At 43.1% G+C, this 22,544-nt stretch overlaps 1 protein-coding gene across 3 annotated transcripts; it reads left to right on the top strand.

Moving 5' to 3' along the window:
- Positions 1 to 434: 434 nt before the first annotated feature.
- LOC119164696 (uncharacterized) lies at positions 435 to 22,038 on the top strand. 3 transcript variants are annotated; one of them, XM_075874083.1, is made up of 6 exons: positions 700 to 3,302; positions 3,373 to 3,427; positions 14,315 to 14,451; positions 14,512 to 14,579; positions 15,462 to 15,548; positions 21,724 to 22,038. In XM_075874083.1, exons 1-6 carry the CDS (start codon positions 3,289 to 3,291, stop codon positions 21,873 to 21,875), a joined length of 513 nt encoding a protein of 170 aa, XP_075730198.1. In that variant the 5' UTR covers positions 700 to 3,288; the 3' UTR covers positions 21,876 to 22,038. The 3 variants fall into 3 exon arrangements, with proteins under 3 accessions (XP_075730197.1, XP_075730198.1, XP_075730196.1); XM_075874082.1 differs by lacking the exons at positions 700 to 3,302; positions 3,373 to 3,427 and adding an exon at positions 435 to 685; XM_075874081.1 differs by lacking the exons at positions 700 to 3,302; positions 3,373 to 3,427 and adding an exon at positions 12,180 to 12,361.
- Positions 22,039 to 22,544: the final 506 nt, after the last annotated feature.

Raw genomic sequence — 22,544 nt, 5'->3', positions numbered from 1 at the left:
GCTGTTGGCTATGCTCATAGACCACGTTGCTCACAAAGTCTTGCTAGCCATGGTACGCCCTTATGGGTGCTCTTCAGCACCCCTAAGTTTTAGCACCCTTTTTCCAACCTAGTTTACACTTTTTTATGTTCGCGCCCTTTTGGTTCCGCTTGCAGAGTGCTGGAGCACGAATAGAGCGCTCGAAGGGTATGCTTAAGGCTGTAGCATCCTTTTTCACACTGTTATGGGTGAGAATTGCTTTAGTATGTACCACAAACTCTTTATGCAGCCACTTCTTACGTTTTCGACAAAACTCAAACAAGGTAAAAATAAATACTTCTTGAAGATCTGCAAAATGCTGAACTGACAAGCAGACACGCCTCATTGTTCAATGCTTTTCAGTGCTCTAGCGTAAACAAAGAACAGCTTGACAGATTCCGTGGAAGGCTGCATAATAAGGGTTCGAGTTTGTTCTGGCCCGGCTACCGCTAAAGAACCACGAAACCTTCGTAACTTTCATTACGTGTGCGACTGTTCACTGAGAACGTTGAATATACATTGTGCCAAAAAAAGCTGTACCAGGAGCTAAAGAACGATGCGAAAACATGACTTTGTTGTCCTTTTTGTCTTTTTGGTTGCCGGTAAGACAAATACAATGCGCAGCTGCCTTTCAATGCGTCGTCGGCATGTCTACCGAATCAAACAGGTGCGTAACTATTTTCTGTTTTATCAGAAACTTGTAAGTTTTGGCTTATGGAATTAGTAACATTTTGAAAGTATTGTGGCAATGTTATTAGTGGTGTGTTTTGTTGTTTTTCTTCGAAGCATTAAGTGCTGGTCTAAATCAAGCAGTTTTACGAATGAGCTTCTGTAATACTGTATATTATTCATAAAAATTAGGTGACGTTGTGATAGCATAAAAATTGTGACAGGAAGAATCAGGTAGGTTCAAAGCATGCCTGAGAGCGCAAAATTGATTGATTGATTGATTGAGGAGTTTAACGTCCCAAAACCACCATATGAATATGAGAGACGCCGTAGTGGAGGACTTCGGAAATTTTTGACCACCTGGGGCTGTTTGAGGAGCTCCCAAATCTGAGCACGCGGGCCTACAACATTTCCGCCTCCATCGGAAATGCAGCCGCTGCAGCCGGGCTTTGATCCCGCGACCTGTGGGTCAGCAGCCGAGTACCTTAGCCACTATACCATTGCGGCGGGGCCAGAGAGAGCACAAAATCAAACTGTTTGTACATTGCAATGAAGATTTGTGCAGAGTGTCAAGGTTTCGGCCTCTGCATTAGCTGTGACCACTTAAATTTTACAGGAGCTCTTGCATTGGGGCTGTACTTATTAGTGGCTGTGATCACCGGTAATGAAAACCCCTACATTTGAGATTAGATTGTACACACTAAACTTCGTAATTAATATGAGGCGTATTGAAGCAAGTTAGCCTGCACGGCTTGAGCGAAGTCAAAGCTTTTCTCACCGTCCAAGCACCTGTCGCAACATCTAATGTTAAAAATTGGCACACCTGGCTAATACAACAATGGCTGATGAGGGCTGTTGACCTGAAAGCTGTGACTTGTATTGAGGCTTCAAGGGTCTTACTAACTTTTTTCGAATCAAAGTATTCCACTTAGCCATTACGTGTTTAGATGCCATTGAAAGGGTTGTGCTACACGGAAGCCATCAATTTGCATGAGTGTAAAAATTCAATGAAAATAGGTAGAACGATTTTACCACCCACATTCGTAAGTCTACAGAGTGACCGTGATAGTTACCGGTCGCTTTCTAGACCGGTCAGATGTATATGTGGTGGGGGCATGTTCTAGATGTGGACTTAACACAAAACATTGCATTCACTGCAACAGCGTATCAACATCGAGAGCGTTCATATGAATGCTCTCACAACAAAAAGATATTTGCATAAACATTTAGGATGCGACTAGTGCTGTCACAGCACCACCGACCCGATTTGAAACGCGCATATGCTCTACAAATGTAAACGTGCAAATCTAAACAGGAAGCAAGGCACATAACAAAATATTTCCAATGACAAAGCATAGATTCGCGCATCCTGTGGTTATAAAACCTCAGCTACAGTGAGTGCTGTTGAATGCAGACTTTTTAAATATCCCCGTTTGTTTTCGAATAAACATCGATTGTCAGACTTAATAAACAATGATTGTCCATTTTGGCGTTACACGTCGAGTTTGCCCTTACCGTTATTACCGAGAGAGAGAGAAGAGAGAAACAACATTTTTTGTGCATCCGGCGTGCGGGAAGTCCGCGCAGGGCGCGGGTATTCCCTATCTAAAAACTATCCAATTTTGGGAGTCTTAGAGCGATTTCATGTGCGAAGCGGGCGAGGCCCCGCTATGCCTAACGACGGCTACTTTCGCTCCGACCATGTGCTCGGTCGGCGCGGCACTTGAGGCGGCCTTGGAGGCCTCCCCAGAGCTTTCCAGGCTTCGGAACGATGAGAACGACCAGCACTACGAAGAATTCCAAGCTATGGACACCTCGGCCGCGGATATAAGTGCGGATTCTGCTCGCAAGAGGCGGAATGGCCAGCTAGGCCTAACCGCCGCGAAGGAGAAAGCCGCCGAACAAGCGACCGGATCGCGACTCGACGCCAGCGGGGACTGCTCGACGACGATCGGCGACGGCTTTCCGACCGCCACCGGCATCGGACAGTGTGTTACCGCGGTGAACAGTGACTGTGACCCGCCGAACTCGTGTGCGGGTTGGACCGTAGTGGCCTCTCGACGCGAGAAGAAACGACAAAAAACGGGCAGCCCATCGCAGCGGGATACCCAAACCGCAGGTGAGCCGAGCAAGTTTCTATCGGCTTCGAACGCTAAGTTGAAGGAGGAGCGTAGGCGCGAACAGACAGCGCAGTACGTTGCGAAAGTGAACGCTAATATGGCAAAGTCAGCCCGCATACCGTTATTACCGAGTACGAACGTATCGATGGTACGAAGAACGAAACCGCTATGAGTAGACTACGTGCAGCAGTTAATTTTTGTTAGTGACATTTATTATTATTGCTTTTGGGATGAAGAATTTTACATAACATGCTAAACTTGCAGCTCTTTTGTGCGCAACCTAAATGACAGTTAGCGTATGAAGTTGGTCAACCACGATTTTTAAAAATTGAAGTTCTCGTACGTACGTTTTATTCAGTTTGTGAACTGCTCTGAGCCCATTTGGACATGCAGAACATCCAGACGAAGCTTGATCCGCTGCCAATATGACCTAAGGCGTATTGTAGACCCACTCACCATTTTCTTCAACAGAACATACTTGATGAATGGGCAAAGGTATGTTGCTTCTCTCTTTTTATCAGTCTATGGGCACGTTGTCTTAACCTTTTACCATTTCAATTGGCAGGCTTAGCACTCAACTGCGAGGAGATTTTGTTCGACGACATCCAGACAATATGGACGTACGTACTTTAAGTACCACTAATATATCTATTCATCACTAATTTCTTTACATCACCGGAACCAATGGTCTACTTCCGCGAGAGTCGAATATTTTGCAGCCCCAAACACCTCCTGAAATATTTCTTGTGTGACTCTAATCGCAATCATGTTAAAGAAGTGAAGATATATATATATATATATATATATATATATATATATATATATATATATATATATATATATATATATATATATATATTGTTTGTGTGTGCGTGTTCCAACTTCAGCACGAAAGGAACATAGAAACCACCTTTGCTTGCCATCTAGCGTCAACAGAATTGTCTGGGATAGAACGGTTTCTGCGTGAATAAAGAGCTTACCACCTTAAGTGAGTTCCCTCTGTGGTCACGCTCCCCTCCCCACCGAGGGATTACAGTGCTCACCTGTGCAAAACTGTGCGTTAAGAATTTGGAAATAATTGTGCTTACTTCATGACTGGCTATGCAAAATGACCCAAAGAATGATGTTACATGCGTAGCGGTAAAGGACTTGAGAACTTCTAGACGCATCATTCATCTTTTTACAGAGTACCGGTGCCACTTGTGCTTGTTGTTTTGTATTCTTTTGCTCTGTCTTTGTGATGTTTCGCAGCTAAAGTACGTTATCTGCAGTGCCTAGGTGAGAATTGACAAATTCTTTATCTAAACAGTGCATGATATGACCAGTATGTTATAAACAGTGGAGCTAACACTTTTAAAAAATACTTACCACTCTCACTGAAACTCCACCTGGACGAAGTAAGCATAGTCATGAAATACTGTTGAGATCCCGCGCAATTACTCTAGATAGCCGAAGTTAAAAACCCGTGAAAAATGCTCCGGGTGTGCCGCGCCGTCCTTCTGGCTGGCCCGAGTGGAATTCCAATCATAAAACCCTGGTGGTGCCACACATTTGCTCTGGTCCACCGGAATGAAATATCTGTTAAAAGTACTCCGGCTGGTCCACGCGATTACTCCAGCCTGCCTGAGTAAAAACATTGTTTCGGAGGCTTGCAGTGAAACTCACTCTGAATAAGGGGGCCGCTTTAGTATAGGCATTTTACTCGCACTTTGGAGTACTTTTTTGTATTACAGTGTAGTCCGCCTCACGTCGTAAATGAGGCTGTTGCAGGATCAAGTTAAGCTGCTGGCCCAGCATACATTTCTGGAGTTATCAATGGAAAAAGTTTTATCTTCAGTGTATATAGCATGGTGTAAACTTTTCAGATGCTGCGCATTCTTCACCGCAGCTCAGTCAATGTGCTTGCATATTTCAGCTATGCAAGATCTCTTCCGTGAAACGTTGATATACCTGGCTCCGAATTTCTCTTGTGGTGTTCTTAAGATTGGTCCAGTAGGACGAGGTATGCGGTCTTTTTTCTTCTTTTACAGTGCGACTACAGCTGCTCTTCATTAAACTCATATTTATTAACCAGACCACTTTTTTCCGTAATTAAATGCGACACTAATCGACAACGAAGTCTGGACAGCCGTATTTTGGCAGGGCTGGACACCAATCCTTCTGCCGCATCGCTCAGCATTTGAGTTGCCATCACTGCAGCTCTGATGCGATCTGCACGGTGCTTCCGTCACATGCATCATTACAATAATGATTCGGGCATCCTTCAAAATGTCTCATTCACATGTTACGAAGAGCATTTTTTGTAAATGTTGAAGAGGCTGTAGCTTACAATTAGCTAGTCACGGATTTTTACCAAATAAACAAAATGACGTAATATAAATACTGATTTAAAATGAAGAAATACATTTTAACATTTCATCACAATGAATGACAACAATAAAAAATTTAATTCAACTTTCTTTTCTACCTCACGAATAAAGTTGCTGCTCTAGCTGATAAGTAAAGGCCATTTTTACCGCTTACTCTCGTTTGAGCCCCTGTATATGCTCACTTATGATACGGCTAGTGCAGAGCTCCCGTCGTAGCCCCAACGACTTGTTGTGGCGTCTCTTATTGCTTCGTCATGAGTGATTTACCAGTCGCAATGACGTTGTTGCCGTTATGTGAGCTATATGAGCATAGCAGTACAGAAACGACAATTTCATTCTCATGCCTATTCACATTCACACCTCCTGCTGTTTTCATGTCACACATCATGAATTATTTTATATACAATAGAGATCTAGCAAAATAATGGGAGCGGGATAGCTCCAAGTACTGGAAACCACACACGAAGAACCAATGGGTCAATTTTTAAACATGCAACTTTAAATATTCCTGAGGCACAAAGATGATGAACACCTCCTGTTCTCGAAGCTTGGCTGATGTTTAACATTCCTAAATCTAGCTCTTGGGCCAGGCATATACGTTTGCCTCAATTTGGCAAGGACTCTGCGCACACACGGTACCGTTTAGCTACGCTTTATCAGAATCTGATTATCAAACTACTCAGTGTTCGAAACTTACTTGTCGCGTTGCAGTGTGCAAGAGTCTACAGGGAAAGCAAAGTAGTTCCACACGTTTGATGATCGAACCGCCACCTTACTCGTTTTGCAATTCACTTCCGCATGGTCATTCGTCCACGCCTTTCTCTACGTCTAAGACTGCTGCTACTCTCCGTACCAGACAAGTCATGTGCCTGCTAGTGAATAGGGTCTTCTATGCCTTCTCGACAAAAATTGTTGCTCTATGACACTACATCTCAAACAGCTAGGGGACGTCACGAAAACACCTAGAGCTAGCGGAAGCGAATGAAGAGAATACAGCAAGTGTCTGTCGGGTTTTTACGCCTATTGACGTAGTGACAACGAGCCGATACTTCAACTGAGCACAGATGCAAGGTCAATGGACAGTAAAAAGCGTGGCAAAACGTTACGATCCCAAACTTGCGCTGCGGCTTCTAAAGGTCATTGTGACATGAATGAACTTGAAAGACATGATGTAGTACAGCTTTCATTCTAAAACATTTCACGAGTAAATATAATGAGGCTCTGAAGCATTAGTATTTTGGGCTAATGTACCTTCTGAATCAACCAACATGGTGTGGTGGCAGAAGACTCGACGTATATGCAGCTTAAGTTTGTTGTACCGACTTAACAAGCCGACCTGCACCCATGTCCTTCAAGGAAAAGGGTATGATGTAAACCATGTTCGACGAGCCGGCCTGACCCCAGGTTGTTCATGAGGCAGGGTATGTTATCGACCATCTTCGAATGATCCACAGACTCACCTCTTTTACCTCACACGTGTAACTGATTTCACTGCCTTCGCATACTACGCGCCGTATACTTCTTAATGCATTTCGTTTTATTGCTACAAAATACATAGCAATGCACTCTCTAACATTGTCCCATTAACATTGATGTAAGTGTTATAACTAAAGTACACTTACCTTTTTCATTGCTCCGTCGCTTAACATCTTGTGTAACGCTAATACACATCTTTGACCGTAACTTTTGATGTGTGTGGTTTAACGTCCCAAAACCACTATATGATTTTGAGAGACGCCGTATTGGAGGGCTACGTAAATTTCGACCATCCGGAGTTTTTTAACGTGCACCGAAATTAAAGCAAATGGTCTCACAGCATTTCAGCCTCCAATGGAAATGCAGCCGTTGCAGCCAGGATCCGATCCCGCGACATGCGGGTCAGCAAACGAGTACTTTAGCCACTAGGCCACCACGGCGCGGCAAGCGACCACTTTTTGTGACCAAGAGACATTCTCATCTAAACAACTTCGCAGTGTTTGATATCTTGCTTTAGGTGTCTGCTGATGTACATTTAACTTCTATACAGACGCATTTTTATGATCCTGTACATCTTGTTTTTACAGAAAACTTTCAGTGTGTACTGCACGTACCTGCTTGAATAGTTTGTACTTTTTGAGCAGATTAATTCACATTTTCTGGCGTATTTTCTCTTCTTAGTATATTTTACCTCACCGTTACGTATTTTGTCAGTTTCTGCATGAGCAGTAACAGTGCATGTGCTACAGAAATAATGAGTTCAAATCCCACACCGTGACTGCCCAGCCCAACTTTACCACGAAAGTTTTTCGCCAGCGCAGCTGAAAAGTTTCGGAAGAACCTAACGATATTAACTGTGCTTCTCTTGAAAAAGGTGTTTCCTTATCTTTATAGTTGGTCAGTTAGTACTTGAATACACAATGACCTGCTGCCATACATCCAGAATGATGCCAGTGTTGTGAAAAGCATGACAGCTCCTGAAGACAAAACGCATTGAAGTTTCTCTAACGAAGACATTTAGGCCAGAGTTCTGAGTGTTTACAGTGATAAGAAGGGAAGGTCTGCAGTATTAGAGTGCTCCTAACACAAAAAAAACTCTAAGCAATGCTGCTTGGTGAAGATTACCATTCCCTCACAGTGGGTATAAGTTGCAGTAAAAGGCGATCAAGTACAAGGTGATCAGCCAAATGACGGGCGAAAAATCTTCTTTGCCAGTAGTTTAAAACGTACGTAAGTGAAAGTTTTTTCTGGGTTGAAACCTGACCAAGAACATTATTTTTGGACACTACTGGCACCGCCTTTTTAATGCTCAACAGAAATTTCACGTGGCCATTTAACGGGCACGGTGCAACGCACCCATGGCACAAAAGTTTTCGAAAGGAGAAATTTGCTTTAAATATACGGTTACTTAGATTTTGCTTTACGTCGTATCGTCCAGTCAATAATTGTATTGCCACAAAACTAAACAAGATATTAATATACAAACTGTTTTTAGAAGCTTCCTCAGCAAGCTTCTTTTGCCCGCGACTTGTTCGCTTGTGGCGTGTGCCCTTCTGCGGTGGTTTCAGACATTCTCTGTGCACGTGCACGTCTTTTCTCTTTTCCAAGAGTTCATGAAGTTAGAAATATCTGTTATCGTTCGGTCTCAAGAACGACTCATAAGCCTTGGCAGCTGCGCAGTGGGCTCTCAACGCAGCAGGAGCTCAGGCTCGTTACCGAGGCAGCCCTGGAAGCCGAAGGAAATCGCGCTCGCCATCAAGCAAACCGAGAGCTGCGGGCCAGCGAACACTTTCTTGGCACGCAAGAGTAACTTGAACCGGGTCACCGCATTACTGCATGGTTATTTCAACTAAGTGCCTGGCAGTGATTGCAATACCCACGAACTATAGATGGCGTGCGGCATGACTCATGAGCGTGCCCATAGGAGGGTCAACAAGTTTGTTAGCATAGGAACAGATATAACGCGTGGAAGAACGGTCCACTCTACTTTCACCGGATGAAGTCATGAGATTCTCTGAAATAATTATGAAAAAAAAAACTTTCCCACAATATTGAAGCTCGCCACCTAATCATTCTCTATGGTGTGAAATTCAGCTCTTTGATAGGGCATAAGCAATGCTTTGTGAAATCTTGTGCCTGCTGCAGAAGAGTTCATGAACTAGACGTATAAACTCAATGCCTCCGAGGTAGTATGTTCCGAGCATGCCTGACTGGTTTGCAGCAGCAGTAGGCCGCTAGCGGGTAGCGTCTTCACTGACGCACGGGACCCAATGTTTAACGCGGTGATGGTTTGCAAACATACGTCGTCGTAATACTTGCCCCGTCAGGGACGCAGTGTTGCTTGTTCAACGGGCCACAAATACTTGCCATCTCAATCAGTAGCCCTCGTGTTAACATGCTAACACTCCAGCCATTCGCAATTCACTGCATTCGGATGTTCTTGGTTCGATTATCACGATTGAAACATGAATATTGAAGATGTAACACACGTATAATTTTGACAACATTGAATTCGTCTACGTTGCTGAATTTGTCTTACTGCTATGCTGTTCGGAAGGTACTGGTGAACTACACGAGAAGTTAGCCTGTAAGTGTGAATTGTGGCCCCAAATGCACGTTTCGTTCTCGAAGCAATCCGGCTCGCTGGTGGAGTTCCATCGTGTTGGCGACGTTGGGCGTTCTATAATATCCATAATAATTGCGGTAGATGCAATGCACACCAAAATATACTTTTATTTTGATCTCTTTCAAGGATATTATACATCCAATGAATCAAAGGTGTAAACGAGCGGGAAGAAAGTAACACATGAAGGGAGCTGTGCTGGGACTCACTTTTGGCGAGTTGCAGCTGATTGTTCATCGTCGATATCACCCTCGGTGCGTTCACAGCCTTCTACGTCCAGTGAAAAATCGTCTTTGTCAAGGTGGCTTCTTTCAACATCATTCCTTGACGCAATGTGAAGAATTTCAAACGCCGAACGACTTCGACCTCATCATATGTCACCTTTGTTTTGTTGTGAAGAACGTTTTGGTCACAAACTTTGCAACAAGCAAATCGCTTCGAGTATGCTGCCACCTACCAATAAACATACGAAGCCAAGCGGTGCCACGCAGACCGATTGTATTTTCACGGGTCCGCGTGACCTTTTCGCGTACATTGTTTAGGGTTAATAAAACAAGGAAAGTTTTGACTGTAGAGGTCAGACGAAAACATTATACTAACCTACGTGTCTACAGAGAACGTTGCGAAACTCACATGAGTCCACTGCGAAAAAGTCATTGAAATGGAAAGCTGTCACGTATTTTCACGAAGACTTCGGGGACCACAAAAACGAACCAGCTGATTTATGGCGTTAGGAAGGGTGTGGTTGGCTTACTGATGCAGGAAACATGCAAATTGGTAGTGTTCGTTTGTTGCTAACACCTAAACACTAAAGCTAGGACAAGTGGTCGACAGCGCTACAACAGTACTGCTGCGATACTCACCCTGTTCGAGAGGACGTTCGCGAATTCCGTTTTGCTGTGCGACAGTCTATGGGCACTGCGAATAATGGCCCTGGACGTATTTGTGTTGTTCTTTTCAGAACACTAATAATTCAGAGCTCCGAGCCTGCATATCTCACAAGATGAATAATATGATTGATATGTGGGATTCAACGTCCGAAAACCACCATAGATCATGAGAGACGCCGTAGTGGAGGGCTCCAGAAATTTCGGCTACCTGGGGTTCTTTAACGTGCACTAAAGACTGCGCACACGGGCCTACAGGATTTTCGCCTCCATAGGAAATGCAGCTACCGCCGCCTGAGGCCTGCGGGTCAGCAGCCCAGTACCTTAGCCACTAGACCAGCGCAGCTGGACTGTGACTCAAGTGAATGCGCAACATTTCCAAACTGTGAACGTTGCAGGGATGACGTTATGTAGCAAATTGTGGGCAAATAGGGCCTAAATTTCCACATAATCATCCCATGCTTGCACGGCTCATAAAATTAGTGAAAATTTGGGCTAGTTTTATGTACAAAATATATTCAATTCCATTGGATGATAAACCCACAAGGAAGTGGCCATTATATACAGTGCTGTTTTTGCTTAGATAAATGAGAATTATTGATGTGAGGGTAATTCATTTTTTTTAATCATGCTGTTCAGTGAGATACCAGTCATTTTGTGTTGATACAGAAAGACTACTTGCTGTGTGCTTATAATAAATGTGGTTTTATGCTGTGTTCCTAATTATAGACACAGCGTGCCATTATGATCTTCGAGTGAAAAACTCTTCAATGAAGGGCACCACTGACGCCAAGTGTTGGATGCACTTTCACAGTGTCGCACGTGAAGAAACACAAATATACACACCGGCATGCCAACATGAAGTTCATTCATGCCAGTGACTAAATAACAAGCTGCGTTAAAATCGCATCGTCCCAGTGAACGAATATTGTAGTTTACGAGCAACGGTGCATATCACGTGAGCCTGCTTTACGCAACAGTGCACCCGTTTCTTTCAGCAAATCAATAAAGAAAACGAAGTTGTCGGGCTTTCTATCATAACATTTTTAAGTGCCATTAAAGCACCAAAACCCTTTCATTGACATAAACTGGGAACAATAACTTGTGTGCAAGCGACAAGGTTCGCACACAAGATACAGCTGTTTGGAACTGCTGACCCGAACGTACGTTGTTCTATCACGGTCGGGGTGGTCCCAGTTTGGTAGAGGCGAAATGCTAGAGATACGTATACTTATTTTGATTTGAAACACTCAGAGAAACTAATGCAGTAGAAAGTTCCACTCTTACAGTGTATCTCGTGCTTTTTTTGACTAAGCACAGCTGTTCTAAATTTTCCTTCACCGCTGCTGTGCAAGAATGAGCATGGTTTTCTTTCTACGTCGCGACAGGACAAAAGGTTGGCATATGTTGCTGAAGCTATATAAACAACAGTGCCTAGTTACACCAATGTAACCATAGGCAGGCCTCCTGAATTTATGTTTAGCGTTTTAAAACCTAACTAGCTACGCATAGATGAAATAACACCGCAATAAGTTCTATTTTGACAGAGCTGAAATATTTTGTGCCTATTTATGTCCGGACCCTAGTCATATAAGGAGCAAGATGTCCGGAGCATAGTCCAATACTAGTCAAGCTGGGCCGAACGAGGGCGATGTTGGTTAGTTATCAAATTACTTGGGTTATTATAACATGCAACTTCACAAATCCAACTTTCTAATAATTATGTAACTTTCCAATATAACACACTTTCCCGCACCACGGGGCTTTCCTACACCGAGATGGGTCGAGGAGAAGTCGGGTAATAACGCCTCTTTTTACCGGGCAAAGGTTGTAGCGCCATCTTCCAGGCTGCTAGTGAAGCAGAACATTAGCGGCAGCGGATTGTTTCGGCGTTCGCTCACCTAGAATATTCTTGCAGCGTGGCTCAAGTGAAGGCTGTCGAAAATAACAAAATGATAAAAAAGCTCTAGAATTGTTCAGTGCTGGGCCCTATTGTTTGACACTGGATGGAAATAACGTCTGTATATCCTAACTGTACGGCATTCATATTCGCATGAAGCACACAGTGATATATTAGTAATATCGACTATGCAATGTATGCGAGCTTCACTGGTGTTTCTTATTATTTTTTTCACCGATGCCGTGAGTTCGCAAGAGAATCCTTCGAGAAAACGACCGACAATCTACTCTATTAGGCGAGTAAGTGATATTTTTTAGGTTGCAACGTCAGATGTAGCGCATGATAATTTAACCATCCAATATACTCCATGAATTCATGATTTTCGGCCTATCAGTTTTCTCACGTAGATTTGTAGTGTTGTTTCACATAGTAAAAGTACTAGTCCTATGATTGCTGCATGATAGTGGGCTGGTAGCTACCATCGTGAATGTTGCAGAACAAAAGAAAACCGTTCTGCCCAGCACGACTTTCAGAACAAGAACTTTCTGGGGGCTGTCCTTAGGCAAGGATTTTACACGTGATGCTGCACCAAAGGCTTGCTCTTTATGGAATTCGTTTCAACTATTTTTCCTGTTGTATTTCACTTATAGGGTGATTCTAATTGGAATTAGTTGAAGCAGGCGTTTTTACTTAGAACAATAAATAAAACTACATTATTTATATTCAGTTTGAATGGCACGAGATGTGACGGTATTATAAACAGGTGTGCAATTACATTGAAGAGTGCTTACAATGCAGGTTCTGTCGGCACCGCATTCTAATCATTCTAATCACTGCTCAATTAAACAATGAGAAGTGATGACTTTTTTTTGACACACTATATTTTGCATGAAAGTTTAGATTTTTGTGTGATTGTCACACTGAGAGCATAATCTTTTTTCTGGAGTTGTGGCTTTTAAATAAACAAACAACCCAGCTATAACAACAGGAGTGTAACCTCGTTGACCACCTACTTTCAATATATCCAACGATTCGTAAATGTGTAAATTTTTGGGGGAAATCTGGCGTGGTTTTTTGTTATGCAGATGTTTTTAGAGTTAATTTGAATGCCAGTAGAATCTGCCGAAAACAATCTAATTGTTGTGTGCACAAGCATGCACTTACTACCTTTAAGAGTTTCAATCGAAATCTTTTTTTGTGTCCTCTGGAGATAAGACAATTCTAATGTATTATGCAGGTAAGAATTATAGTTTTGTGCAAAAAAGAATTACAAATCAAGTCACCGTAATAACTGTTTTCTTCATAAACTGTAATCCGAAAACTGTCTTGAAAGGTTTAAAAATATAACTGGAAAAACTGTAATGTCCAGTTACGCAATGAAAACATTGTAGAATGGTTGTCAAAAAAAAACATCCACGTGTATGGAAGCACGTGTCAATCTAACGCATGTTCGGAGTTATGAATTGTTAAAGGGAACACCGCAATGCATGTTTTTCTACTCGGCATAATCCCCAGCCAGCGTCTGCAACGAACTTCACGCAAGTGCACTGAACGTTGTGGGTGGTAATCTTTCGTCTTAGGATGCAGTGTCCACTACCCCTTTTCGAAACGTAGATTATCTACGTCTACTAGCATCATAAAGTGAATTGTTCACTCGACAAATGATCACAACGGACAGCGCTTACTTACTGTGGCACCTCGAAACGGCCGCTGGCGGCGTAGGACAGCCGCCACGAGCTCTGATGTCATCTTCAATAATCAACTTTTGTGTACTGCTAACAGAAGCAAAGTATTGGGGTTTTGCAACTCAAAACGAAGATAAGTTCACGCGAATGTCTGAGTGGAGGGTTCTGAAATTTCGCAACTTCAGCTAATGTTTAGCGTACCCTATATCTAAATCGATAGGTCTCAACAATTTTGACTCCATGAGAACGTGGCAGCCCTGGACGGGCTTTTATCTCTTGTACTTGTGGTCAACAGTTTTACATCATAATTATACACAATAGCGGCATTGTAGAAGCACTGAGAAATGTTATCCCATACTATAGATTTAATAGGTTGCCTATAATTGAATTTGCCAGGGTAACGGTAACTCTAAATATTCTCACATAGTGAAAACGTCCCAATTTTATGCAAGTTGTAAAAATTTTCGAAGAAGCTCTACGAAGGCCGCTTGACCAGCCTACGCTCTGAATTTTACGGCTTTGCCCTGCAAGCCTATGATTATCCCTTTTTGCATACCCACTTTTCAGTTCGTGATCACGCCGCAACGCATATGGACGTACAGAGTTAGTAAAGCGGGACGGATTCGCTGCCAGTTCAATCAGATTCGCACTGCAACTCCTCTTGAAATTGTTTACAACAAGACCTTCTTGTGTCGCAGAGGAAGGTAAGATTAATCTGTGTATTATTTGTCTACGTGTGCCTTCTCGATTGTTTCAATTTATAGGCGCAGCACTTCACTGAGGGGAGAGTTTGATGCTCAACAAGGGAACCGGATGGATGTTAGAAGTGACGGTACAGTACGATATGTTGTACTTTTTCGCAATAAACTAGCGAAATTTCACCTACAATGTTAGTGTTGTTGATTAAAAAAAGGAAAGAAGACATCCACTCGTCTGTAGCAGAAATACACAAGAAAAGTCGTACGGCTTTTTCTGTAAAAGAAGCTCCTTAGCCAACGAAAAAGTTGTCCTGGCCCGGTGTTCACATCCAAGAATAACGCTTTGCCAGGGCGGTTGCTTCACCAAATGAGCTCACCAAGAAGCTGGCAAGGTAGAGTGACCGCGCCAGAAAGGCGTTATTCCCGGGTTCAAATCCTGGACCAGGACGAAGCTTTCAGCCTCTAAGAAGCTTTTCTTTCTGAGAAATCCGTACGCATTTCCTTGTGGCTTCGTGCTACAAACAAGTGGCTGTCTTCGTTATCTTTCTTAACGCTTCCGTCCCCTTGTGCGTTTCGCGAAACTCCTTCGCAATATTGTTACTGATGGTTGTAGTCACAAGAATTCAACCAAAGTTTTTCGTTATCGGTATTTCTGAAAAAAAACTCATATAATACACAATTTGCACGAACTAATTAGCACAGCCTCTCAAGTTTTTGCATATACTTTTTCGAAGCGGTTTGAGTTTAATACATTCGTTATATTAGTACTCAAATTTGGGATGTTTTGCTCTCTTGCTACTCGACAAGTTTTCACAGAAGAAGCTCTAATCGAGATTTAGTTACAGTATTCTGCTATTCATAGTCCAAGCTCAGCAGGTTTTATCGTTTTATTTCTTTTGTTGTAGCGAAAGTATTTATGAATACTATATAAAAAACACACTTCTCTACACTTTGTACAGTGTGTTTCTGAAAATTGCCTCGCTTCTGAGTTCAACCATTTTGATTTTATGTTTCAGATTTGCAACGCAGATTTATTAGCACAGAAACACTGCTGTATCTAGCCGCCAAGATGTCATGTGGTGTATTAAAGATCGAGACAGCAGGTAGTATGGTGTTTTTTCTGTTCTGAAAAGAAGCAACGCTGAGAAAAGACAGTATTCTAATACATTGCAAAATACTTACATGATTGCGGACGTTGCGCCTACTCAGTACATAATGTGTTCTGTTTTTGAAGATCAAAGTAGGGATTCGCAACAAGGCTTCTAAGATTCGCACGAAGTGGTGCATAACACTGATTGATCGCGGACGAAATTCTGTATACTGAGCATGTAACAGCGTGCCTTGACGGAGCAGAAAGCCGAATAGGCTGGATTGAGAGCTTCGGAAACCCTTCGAGGTTCCCATAAAAGATTTTCAATGTGTCAGCTCTGCTTTTATTGTCCTTTCACAAACAGAAATCGCCTCGCCGAGGTTGTCCGGTGAATATCGTACTCGGCTGCTGACCCGCTGGTCGCGAGATTGAATCGCGGCTGCGGCGGCTGCATTTTCAATGGAGGCGAAAATGCTGTAGGCCCGTGTGCTCAGATTTAGGTGCACGTTAAAAAAAACCCCAGTGAGCCGAAATTTCCGCAGTCTTCCGCTAAGGCGTCTCTCATAATGATATGATGGTTTTGGGACGTTAAGCCCCGCATATCAATCAATCATCAATCAATAACAAAAAGAAATTCGTTTCCTAAAATGTTGAGTGCAGGTGCATCGGTGAAAGACCTGATTGTAGGGGCGGTTTACTGCGAAGGTTTTCATGTCATTTATGTTCGTTTTCTCATTTATTCATGTCGAAAGATAATAAACTGAGTTCATAGTCAGTGCTGTGTACGTGTGCTTTCTTCAGCTTTCTCTCCTGTCTCGGCACGCGGTTCGAAGCTCACTAAATTAAACTCTCTAGTTTACGTAGTACGCCAGTTAAAGAGGGTTTTTTAGAAAAATTACATGTAACGAAGGTGTAAGCTTTCGAAAACCAAATGCGAAACATTACCACTTGTGCCGGCAGTGGTGGGGACGTCAACGCGAAGAACGCAACAGTGAGGTGATCACGAATGGTGGTATTATGACGTCACGTGGTGACTTCCTAATACCACTTCACTTCACCGAGGTGGGGCCACCCCCCAGGCAGTGAAGTACCATGAGTACAGTAGAAAAGTTGTAGCTATAAGAAGTTGGAGGGGGGGGGGCGCAGGTTATCAACCTAAATTGTCTATCGAATTGTATCAGTATCTTACGAAAATTTATTAGTATACGTATTTATCTTTCGGTAGCACCACTTTTGGTTAAAATTTTATTTTTTATAGAGAGTGTTTGGCTATTAAAGGCAAGTGAGAAGAGCACTTTTATTATTTATAGAGCAATGAAAGCCTCATCCTCTTAAGAGTGGTCTGAGTGGTGTATTAGAGGTTAACAATACTGTAGCACTGATTGTGCACGCACGCTGCGCTCCATAAAATATTTATTTCGGGATGGAATCCTCGTGGCGTCTCTCATTATACTTGAAGAAATTTTCGTCATTTGAAACAACCCCGCGAAAGGCCTTTTTGCGATCTTCGAAATTCATGTTAGGTATTGAAATTTAGAAACGCCTGATTCGCGCAGAGGTGCAATGGTCGATGTGGATATTACCAGACTGTCAAAATCGAGAATATAACATGTACTACAGCATCGGAACCTGCCCGCACTGCTCCGGCATGCGAATAATAAAGAGCCCAGTGCGATCCTTAGTGACACGAACAGGAGCGACTTGTGTATGAATTGGTAAGAAACGCACAAAATCTAGCACAATGGCACCATGATTGTGCACATGTTCTGCATGTTTGAGTGAAGTGGCGTGTTGGTTATCAAGGCTCGTGCCGAAGGTAACCACAGTGAGGCAGCACTAATGCTGACCAAAGCGGAGTCTGTGGCCTCCTTTTACTAGCCTCTTCTTCGTCTAAGGTAGGTCATTGTTATTACGTAATGTGTACTACCTGCAAAAAGCCTTTTACTAGGTTGTGTGTAGCTCACGCTGTACGTTACAATCATTATATTTACTCACAAAATGGCATAAACACTACAACAGGTAACCGTATGGTCGGTACGAAACATGACGCAAGAAAGTGTGGTGTCCAAATAAAATAATAAAATTTCAACAGGCTTCTATTCAAAGGCATTTTTTATAAAGTGGTCAATAGACTAGAAATGTGTTGGACTTAGGTACGTGATAAATGTATCACATGAAAGATGAGGGAAGGTTTCCATAATTTCGAACTGTAAACTGCATCTCGAAGGACTCGAGATACAGGCGGGATTCACAAACCGATATACCTTTGACTATCTTTGATCACGCCTTTACACTGCAAAACATCTGGCTACCTAAAGAGAATGACATCACTATTTTTTGGAAATGCAATACTAACGTATCAGACAGCGATGTCGTTATGAAAGTGGCGGTCGTGATTGAAAAGTACGAGGGGGTGGTTCCAATTTAGAATGTGTCCTTGTTTACTTCCATTACCACGGATCTCACCACTCAGTTCTCTCATGCTGCTCTTGACGCGGATCCACACAAAAGCGCAGAAGTCACCTTTTTATATCCCATGTTTATAAAGCACTTTAGAATTTGCCTAGCCAACACATATTCCTGTTTCAATAACTATAAATAAGTGAAAGTTGACTGTCTACTGTTTGTGCCCTTCCGTCTCGATGACAGCTGCGACTGAGTTTTTCTACGCCATGTCAGTGGCTGTTTCTGTGTCACAAAGCACTCTGCTTTTGATGTGTTCATTACACACACCAACATTCCAGCACGTTTTCCATCTAACCATGAAGTTGGAAACCTACCAGAGGATGCATTTTTCAATGTTCTTGTTAAGAACAATTCTACGCTGTCATTCAGTACTTGCGGAAAAGGCGAGTGCGCTGGAAGATGCCTCAACTGCAGGTCGGTGTATCTTGGCATACAAAGTGCGTTTGCCGTTGTCTTTCTGTTAGGCCGTTGAAATCACATTTGCACTAATCCTCAAGAAGTATTATCACATATGGAAACATTCTGGTGGAAGCTATCTGTGTAACTTGCGCAACAGCGTTAATTAGGGCGGTGGAACTTCGTTCGTCTGCAATTCTCGCTTAGCCTGAGTCAGGCGCCTCTGCTGTGAAAGTCGAAACACCTTTCCTTAAACCTGTTATTTGGTCGCTGTTGTGTTTTCTTACAAGACCTTAATATACAGCTTGAGTTTTTCCGGATTTTATGAAGGTAACAAAATGAATATCTCATTGCGGTGTCTTTTCACCCTCAAATGAATGATCCATCTAGAAGCGTTGCGCACACAGTAAACAGCACTGAATAAAGCAAAGAGCATGACACAATCAATGAGCTTGGTTCAACTTCTCCTGCTAATAACGCAGCAGCTTGAAGAAAGGCTGGAAGTGTATGCGGAAAGTTACTGCGTTTTCACGCTAAATCAACTTGGCTTCCAAAAAAATTCAGTGCATTGAAATGCCATACCTGGTGCAGAAGTGTGGAAACAGTGCTTTTCTTGCCAATTGCAAAAATTATCGGGCTGAAACAGTAGAGTCCACAGAGGCCGCTCGAAAACAGAAGAAGCTACGACGCAGGTCACTGGCGTAGCCTTAATGCGGTTGTGTTAAGAAGATTCATAATCACGCAATATGTTAAATTTGGCATACATAAACATCATAGGGAAAGGAACGCTGAGGAGAGGCCGTCGCTATCCCAGTTGCAGAGCGAAAAGCGGTGGAAGTGACGTGCTCTTGAAGAAGGTGTGGGGTTCCTTGGTCGCGCGATTTCCGTGTCATTTGCATCACCACTCATATGAGAGGTTTCTTGAGAGCCGGCTAGAGTTCTGAATTTGATTTTTTAGGCAACTGTTGCGTTTAGAATATAGTGCAATGTGTTAAAAGCCTATGGTGAGCGTTGGTCTTCGTAGTTTCAAGTTTAGTTCATGTCGCTTGCGGTCGGAAGCGGTTGTTTTTGAAGCTAGGGACCACTTCTCCGAAAATGTTTGCAGCCACCACGTCGCTGTTTTCTTTCGGCACTGTGTTGTTGCGTGCCTCAGCGATGGAAGGCTCACATTCGAAGACAAGAACGTCAGTGCCTACGGCTTTATGCGAGAGGTGGCGCGGAGCATTCTTGCGTGTGAAGGTCACAAATATCAGAAAGGAGTACATGGCACGTTGTGCTCACCGTAGCTAGCAGAATCACCAACGTAGGTTACGAAGCAAGGCAATTTACTGCTTTAAATATGGCATACTGTTTACGTTTTGCGAGCGGTAACATCATCTATAGCCCACTTTTCTTTTTTCAAGATGGTCCCAGTCAGCCGACTTGCGCTGCTGCGAATGGTGCTCGAGCGCACGTACCGTGACACGCACGGCCAAAGAATGATTCCGAGGTGCTCTATCTGGCTAAATAGCAAGAAAAAACAACATTTGACTGTTACATTGTGTTCCGGAGCCCGAACGTACAGTACCTGCTGAAGGAAACAGCCTGTCCATGGTGATTTTCTGGCAGGTTCGCCTCATAGCTGTCTTGCAGACAGCGGTTTAAACACGAAGTGCAAAGCTGCAAGTTTATTGCAGTTGCGCCACATGGAGCATGATGAGGCTGCGAATGGCACACAAACACTGTACGAACGATTATCACGGCACGTTTGCTCGTGATGAGCATGACAATTTTGCTTTTACTGCTCACCGATGAGATGGCGGCAGCCTATATACTTCTGACGCGGCCAACATCACCTCATGCGGCCGGCCTCCATCTCACTGACACCATTTGCGCATGCTCGAGACGCCGGAGAGGGACAAATTTACCAGGAAGAGTCCTCCACTGTTCTCTACTTTCGGCTTGAGAAAATGTGATGTAACCATGTCTCCTCAGTATTCTTTCTTCCATGGTGTACATACTCGGACAAAGAAAAAAAATGCACGAGCACGCAGGAAGGAATGTGGAGACCACGTAGTTACTAACAAAGATGGGATAGAAACTCCATGACGCTCACTGAGTTATTACTACACGTGTTGTTTCAGTCGCTGTAAATGGGTCTTCGGCAGACCTGAGTGTGGTGGTGGCGAAAGTTTGCATTAGTTACGCCCGCCTCTTTTAAAATATCACGCTTGGCATTTGCAACACACAGAAATCAGGCAAATCGCCTGCTTTTTTGGTGTGGCGTGAAAGCCTGAGACACTCGTTCTTGTGTGACATGCATGAGTTAAGGCTAGGCGACAGGCAGGCTGGTGGCACGCCATTACTTGGAAGAGAAGAAGTGCGACCACTTCGTAAAGGAACGAGTGCTTGAAGCACGTCTTTGGTGCTTTGTTTCCTGTCGATATTCCTTCAACGTGATAAATATTTTTGAGTAATCTTTTTCACTGTGGTTCATCGGAATCCCTGCAGTTAGGTTTTGTGCGGCAAACTTATAAGTGCCTCGACCATAGCTGATAAAGCAGTCATACCGCAAGAGGCATGAATGTTTCCTCAGCTGCGGCGGAGTTGAGGGCGCTGAGGGTGCCTGCTGATTACGATATACGTTGTTATGAATGTCGGATTACTTAATGTAACTTTAGCTCATGTTTCTGGATCCTGCCGCCTAACTGAGACCCCGAAAGTTATAAATTATGTTTTCTTGCCTTTTCCAGTTCCAAAATTGTTTGCTGTTCTTGCCATTTCAGAGGGAGATGTGGTACTAGAGAGACTCCACTACCTAGAGGAAGATGTTCAAAAGAAATTGCGAAAAGAAGAATAACTCATTAACTTACCTTTCCCAGAGTACAAAATACTTTGCGGCAGCGTTGAAAACAAGTTGGTTATGATGACTGTACAAGTTATCTGTGATGTTTCTTAGCTTTTGTTGGAGACACATACGCAGAAGACATTTAGCTTCTTGGGAGGCCTATTCAGAAAACGCCAATGTTAAATAAACCATAACCTATGCGACAGAAATCAATCGCTTTCACATCAACAGATATCTCAACGGATGCCACAACAAACACGCTCTTTCAAATGAATGAATATCTATATATAGGCGTCTGGCGGAATGGCATGCCATGTGAAAGGACAGAGCAACAATAAAGGTTCCAACGGCAATGAAATAAACGACAAAAACAAAATTTACTATTCCCAGCTTCTGATCACTCACATTGCTGAAAATGTGTTCTTTTCTTCCACGGACACTCAAACCAACGTGGGCGTAATCATTGCTGACTTTCATTTCCCGTTTCTTTGTTTTTCAGGTAGAGCGACGTTTTATGAGCTCCGTGTGCTAAACGACTACGTTGAAACTTTACCTGACCATAACTGTAGGAGTCACTTCTATCGTTTTGCTCGCACCGGAAGACTCATTTATAGTCCAGAATGCAAAGATCTAGTGAAGCCTGACGATTGAATGCATCAAAACATCTGTTGTGCAAACTTTCTTTGAGAAGCGTCTGATTTTTCTGTCTAACAATCGTACTTGGGCTGTTTGTCATGAACACGCGCCCACCGTTGACATCTAACGTTTGTTACATTTTAAGATATGCCTTCAAAATAAAGGTTCTTGTTTCACAGTGTGGTTTTTCTTAAATAAAGTAAGCGTGGGTTTAAACCCCACTTCTGTAAGAAATGCGGTTTGAACTCCCGCTTCTTTTCTGAAATTGAAAGCATCAGCCATGCTCTTCTCTGGCCTCGCGTGCAACCATCCACCTCCGTATCTCAACGTCATGACCCAATTAGAGCTCACCACGGCGCAGACTGTAGCACTTACGCTCCATCCCCGATCTAGACCACTTTATATCAAGGTTAGTATGATCTCTTTTAAATTCTAAGGCTTAGATACTTCATGAATTGAGAAAACTGGTCATTACAATCTCGCGTCATCGGGGTCAACACAAATGCTGGAAACAATGTCATCACGTGAGAATGTCACTGCAAGAACCTACCGGGACGTCGCAAATAGCCAAATATTTGACGTCAGCACAAAACATCATTATTGCGAGCAAATCACAAAAGCAGTGCGATGCCACGTTGAGTGAAGATAGCTCTCGAAAGGTGGTGGCGCCGATTTCAGTACATC

Source organism: Rhipicephalus microplus, chromosome 9 (genome assembly GCF_043290135.1).
Source record: "Rhipicephalus microplus isolate Deutch F79 chromosome 9, USDA_Rmic, whole genome shotgun sequence".
Lineage (NCBI taxonomy): Eukaryota > Metazoa > Arthropoda > Arachnida > Ixodida > Ixodidae > Rhipicephalus > Rhipicephalus microplus.
Note: the sequence above shows the minus strand (reverse complement) of the source record. Positions and strands in the feature narration are given on the sequence as shown.

Coding starts and splice junctions, on each gene's coding strand:
- LOC119164696 (XM_075874082.1), top strand. CDS start 575: ATGCGAAAACATGACTTTGTTGTCCTTTTTGTCTTTTTGGTTGCCGGT. Junction 686..14,314: donor ATGTCTACCGAATCAAACAG/GTGCGTAACTAT, acceptor CCCACTTTTCAG/TTCGTGATCACGCCGCAACG. Junction 14,452..14,511: donor TTCTTGTGTCGCAGAGGAAG/GTAAGATTAATC, acceptor TTCAATTTATAG/GCGCAGCACTTCACTGAGGG.